Below are 6,000 nucleotides of genomic sequence, written 5' to 3'. Positions count from 1 at the left end.
CGAATCGGTGCACACATACCAATTCAAGATTCAAAACATGTCAAGAGAATTGTATGACTATGATTTTACTTATAGAGTGGATGGTGATTCAGAATGACTAGATGTGACAACGACCTCTATACATGTTCATTAGATCTAATATCAACTCGTCAATTTCCGAGCAACATAATAAGATAGAATTGGGATTTGCTTAAGCGATGAGTATGAGATGTTTATGGAAATAAAGGCTTTGTGGTTGCAACCTATTTTGAATGTCAATAAGGAGGGCGAGGCTTTAGACTTATTAGCATCTATCGAGTGGATGGGGGAATCAAGGTTCAAAAAAGTTAATACGAATTCAAAAAGTGTCGTAGACTCTTTTAACTTGTCGCTCAATGATAAAAGCAAAGGTAGAATTCATTTTAAGTAGATGACATAATACTTTATAATTGTTCTGTAACAACTCTCATGTCGAGTTTTCTAGGAGAGAGACTAGTTGTCTTTTTTGTTTCTTAAACAATGTCATAAGGAACTTGTTATATTACATCTTATTCAATGTTTAAGATTGAGCATCTGAAGCGTAATCCAAGTGGCCCAATAGCGGTTACCACCTGATAGCATGTGGCTCAACAAAGCTTTGATATGCTCTTAGAAATATATTGTTATGTCACACCTCATCCAATGTGAGACTCTTAACAAATATAGTTAGTTTGCTTGTAGCAAGGTTGGAGGGATATATATAGGAAGAATAATTATGATGAGATGTGGCCTTTCAACGAATGAACTCGAAATATCAATTTAGGATTCAAGTTAAGATCTTTAGGGGCTCTTAGTTGATAAGTTTAAGATCACAAGTCTAAGTTTGTTGTACAAAAAATGTATTTTTGAATAAAAGTAAATAAGATGAAATTGTATTATTATAAAGATATGTGAGTTACATACCTCGTTCAATAATCACTAAGATGCATATTATTCTGTGCGGCAGATATGTTACCTAGTAGGCAAGTTTGTGGAACATATATGAACTTCTTTGTATGGAGTTTGATTCTACTATTTATAGAAAATACTAATAAGCTAACTCATACAATGCACGAGTGTCAATGTATTCTAACTTCCTTGGAGTCTTCTTTTGCAAGTGTTCTTCGTCATCGACTGCTTACTAAAAAGATGTATTTGACACACTTGGATATGGAAGTTTTGAGAAGTTATGTAGCTCAAAGTTTTGAATGTCCCTGCATTATGTCTTTGAACTTCTTGACATTGGTATTCGAAATAACGATTTTCGAGCTCTGACACTTGAAGCAAAATTATTTCTTTTTAGTCTTTAAGGAAGATGAGCCTAACTCGCCCGAAAACACTGGTGTGTAACTAATATTTGAAATTGGCCTTTTAGATCAGAATAAATATAAGAAACAAAACGTATTCGAGCAAACCAAGAAGTTATCATTAACTTCGTAAAGATTTGAAACGTTTTGGATTATGTCATGATTACGTTTATCCTCTGTAACTACTCCGAATGGCACCAATGCGCGTATCAAACCAAAAAGTTATCATTAACTTCGTAAAGATTTGAAACGTTTTGGATTATGTCATGATTACGTTTATCCTCTGTAACTACTCCGAATGGCACCAATGCGCGTATCAAAGCAATTGCACCCCTTCCACGGTTTACTCCCTCTGCGCAATGTGTCCATAATGATAGTTCGTTGAGTTATCTATGTTTATAATTATGACTATCTCGCATATATTTGAAGTTTCTTCCTTCTTTTCTCCACCAAATTCAAAGGCTCGGGAAGTTTTCCGACTTCTGGAGAAGTTAAAAGTCCTATTAAGTCATGATCTAAGCAATATCATGGATAACATTGATCTTTTTGATGACTTCACTTGTACTGTTGACGAGATTGAGAAGTTAGAGTCATTTCTTGACGCTTCCCAGCGAGGGCTTCTGGTTTCTGCTCAGATCATGTCAGATAATTTGGAGGGTGAAATTTCTAACATGTCTGCTCTTCTCGATTCTCTTGACAATAGTCGAGAATATTATCACATTTCTCGCACTCGTCTGAACTTTCTCAGTGATCATCGTTATGTTGTTTCTTCTAACCTTAACAAACTCTCTGAAGATCAAATGGTGATCGAAAACTGCATCACCGCGCGTAGGGAGAACTCCGTATGGAAGAGAATAGCTTCTTTTTCAGAGGTTAAAAATAAAAGATTTTTCAGTGATCATAGTAAGGTGGCATACCAATAAACTTGACGTGCAGCTAATATTTTTTAAAAGAATTTTCATGGTCATCATTTATAGCTTATTTTAAATAGAGAATGAATCAACTTGGAGGGAAAAGGAAAGAAGAAAAAAATAAGAGAAAGAATACAAGCTGTAATTTATCTATTCTACTAAATTACCAATAAGAAAATTGTGTTTTGATACTAGTCATTATGCTCTTCTTTATTTAATTAACACTTGGAACTCTCAATGTACCAGTGTTACAAAACTAATTACTACTTGTCTACTAGTACTATAAGTTTCTACTATAGGTAAACAAAAGTAACTTAATAAATTTTTACAGTGTTTCAAGCAAACAGAGAAGTAGTAACAAATTACTTGCCTTACAATTTTGTGTAATTTTGAGCCATTCAAGAGTCCCAAATTGGACCAAATGCAGGAATCCTAGCCTTGTTACAAGCACTGACAACATCTCTACTACCTTCTGGATTACTGGTAACAATAACAACTTCAACATTCCAATTAAGAGCAGCATTCACACTCATTTCAGCCACATTAGGACGACCAGAAACAGCAGTATCATGAACAATGATTTTGTCCTTGGAATATTTCTCTACCAATTCCTTTATCTCATTTCCAAAGTTCATTTCAATATCTTTAGCCACCCAAATCAAACACACATCAGCCTTACTTTTCTGCAACAGAAATGATAAGAACACACAGATCCCAGAACCTGTAGCCACTAACAGCACTTTTTGATACAAATTCACTAGATAAGGTAATCCAGCAAAGTGAACTGAACGAATCCAAAGATGTTTAGGTGGTGAAGAAACTAATGATTTTGTAAAATCACCAACTGCACCAGCTAGCATCATGTGATCCTTTTTTCCATCTGATATGATTCCAAATGCATGCCATTCAGATAATGGTGATGGACTAATTCTACCTAATAAACCTGCTTTAACTCCACCTTCAAATTTTATAATTGAAGCATGATTTGATGGTGCTGTGACACTAACTTGAACCTTTTTAATACTTAACCAAGGGATCACAATGAGAATTGTGATAGCTAAAGTGAACCAACACTCTTGTTTCTTAACCATTTTCAAGATGGTCAAGTGGTAGGTTTTTGAACTAGGCTCATAACTTATAGTAAGAACAATGAATAACCATAGAAGGATAAGAGCTAACCAACCGGAAAAACGGTGGATTCGCTCGAAAACATTGTGGTGGAGATGACGAATAACAGGAAAAGCTGCAAGTGAAGACAGTGTAATGAGCGAGAGGATGACGAATGCAACACCAAGTATCTCTGGAGAAGAATTGGCTTTGTCGTTGCTTTTGATCGTGAGAACGAGAGAATAAACTAGCCATGCTATCGAAGAAATGCCGCAGCCACTATGAATTCCTCCAATACTTTGAAGAAATGAAGTTATTGCTGTTTTGATTCTAAGAGAAACGCAAGGCTTACCTATTGTTTTGACAACAAACCAGTAAAGAAGTCTTAAAACCACCTCGCTTCGACATAGTGTTAAAGCTAGGATGTTACCAATGGAGAAAAGAGTAGCTCTTGATTTACCATATGGAAAATGCCCTAAAGCTGAAAGAGCAAGTGCTAACATATTCAAGGTTATGCAAACCAAGAATAGTCCTTTGTAAACTGTGAAACCTTGATCTAACAGAATAATAGACAACCTTGACTTCCTTTTTGGTGGTTCTGTTTTTGGTAGTACCTTAGCTTTTTCTTGGTCATTTTCTATGTCTTGAACTTCAGCTAGAAATTCATACTCTACATCATCAGCATCAATGTTGATATCACAAAAGTGACTACTTGCTCGACTCCGAGTTGGACTAATACCTTGACTCTGAGGAAGAATTTTGAAAGAATTGTTTCTTGTCCGAGGAATCCAAAGCCATGTTCCAGTTCTCTCTGTCTTTGTTGGTGATTCAATTGCAAAAGGGCTTCTTCTGTTAGGATTGATCTCGAATGCAACACCGCGGCAACTTGAAAACCTTGCTATCTTCATTTCTTTGGCTTCTTCCATACTGAATTTGATAGTATAGTGTTTGAGTTTCAATGTTAAAATGATTTGTTGATAATTTCATATTACAATGATGTTGATATATAGTATAATTTCATTATGCAGGTTACATGATAATGAAGAATTAAGAAGTATAATGTGAAAACATCTGATACATATAGAAAATATCACACCTAATTTGTATTAACCGTAACAAATATGAAATGAAAAATGAAAAATTATTTAATAACTAAGGATGGTGTTTTATAAATTATTAGTTAATTCTTTAAAAAAATGATTACTTAATTCATACTAAAATGATTCCCATATTCCAAAGTCAAATCATTGTACCAGTTATGCTCATACTATATTAAGGAGAATATACTTTATATAGTTCATAATATAGAACCTATCTGTTTTTACAGTAACCTTCCAGAAATGGAAATTACGTAACTTGTTACCCAAGTTAAATTATGCTAACTATTTTATTAATAGTATGAATTTCTTACTACCCATAAGACTTCAACTGACTCTTCTTCTCGTGAATATAGTTTGATTTTAGTGAGGCTATGGACATATATGAAGAATAATGATGAGACTCTTTTTATTTTTATTTTTACAGAATGATGAGACTGATTTTAAATCTTGATTATAGTTTTTATTTTTTTTATTTTTTTACAAAATAATATGATAAGATTTGGTTGTTGTTGTTGATAAAAAGGATTTGCACTCAGTTTTTATTGATTTGGAGAAGACATGTGATAAAGTGGATAGAGAGATCTAGTGGAAAAGCCTAAAAAAAAGAGGTTAGAATTGCATATAATCCAACTGGTTAAGGTTTTGTTTGAGGGGACATCGATTAATGTGAGGACACAGTGTGAGGGTCATATAAGATTTTTCCATAACAATAGTCCTGCACCAAGGTCAACACTAATTTTGTATCTTCATACTTTAGTTTGTTTTTTTGCAAATAGTATAGTCCTACTTAAAAAGTCGATGGAGAGATTAAATGGAAGATTAGTGACTTAAAGACAACTCTTAGAGACATATAGCTATATAGTTTTCGGCTTAGTAAAAGCAAGACATGACATATATACATGTAATACAATTTGTTGTGAATTCGTTAAATCACACAAAATGTATGGAGCAAGTTAATCAAGCAACCAAAAACAGCGTGGGTGACAGTTATAAACATAACCAAAAGATAGAACAACATTGAGAGAAAGAGAGAAACACGCGAAAGAATTTGTTTACCAAGTTCGGTCTAATACTGACCTAGTATGGAGGAGAGAGCCGCTCTCTGACTCCATCTAATAGTGTTTCTCCAAGGTGAATCAATCTCAACCCTAGTGTTTGTTGCCAAGAGAATTCTCTACAAACCCTAGTTTTCTTGTTGGCTTCTAAACCCTTGTTTTCTACTCTCCCTCAAGGTTTTCATCTGATACACAAATATATTTGCATTAAATATTCCTTATAAAAATATATTTGCAACCCTTGTTTTCTACTCTCCCTCAAGGTTTTCATCTGATACACAAATATATTTGCATTAAATATTCCTTATAAAAATATATTTGCATCAAATCTTCCTTCATACGGTACAAAAATATATTTATTGTCCATAAATATATTTTCAGCAACAATCTTCTGAAAGCACAAAATATATTTGAAACAAATCATTTATATTTTTAGCAACAATCTCATCCATCAAATTTTGAATCAATTTCAACACAATTTTAGCAAAAAGCAAATCATTTCTAGCTTAAATGAGAAAGTTAA

The 6,000-nt window shown here is 33.6% G+C and overlaps 1 protein-coding gene across 1 annotated transcript; it reads right to left on the bottom strand.

Annotated features, from left to right (window-relative positions):
• Positions 1–2,385: 2,385 nt before the first annotated feature.
• LOC146950666 (adenylate-forming reductase 06235-like) lies at positions 2,386–4,422 on the bottom strand. The gene has a single exon (XM_085746582.1). It carries the CDS (start codon positions 4,246–4,248, stop codon positions 2,614–2,616), a length of 1,635 nt encoding a protein of 544 aa, XP_085602708.1. The 5' UTR covers positions 4,249–4,422; the 3' UTR covers positions 2,386–2,613.
• Positions 4,423–6,000: the final 1,578 nt, after the last annotated feature.

Source organism: Medicago sativa, chromosome 2 (genome assembly GCF_051527215.1).
Source record: "Medicago sativa cultivar Bolivia chromosome 2, Bolivia_mono, whole genome shotgun sequence".
In the NCBI taxonomy this organism is placed as follows: Eukaryota; Viridiplantae; Streptophyta; class Magnoliopsida; order Fabales; family Fabaceae; genus Medicago; species Medicago sativa.
This window is presented reverse-complemented; position numbering and strand designations above follow the sequence as displayed.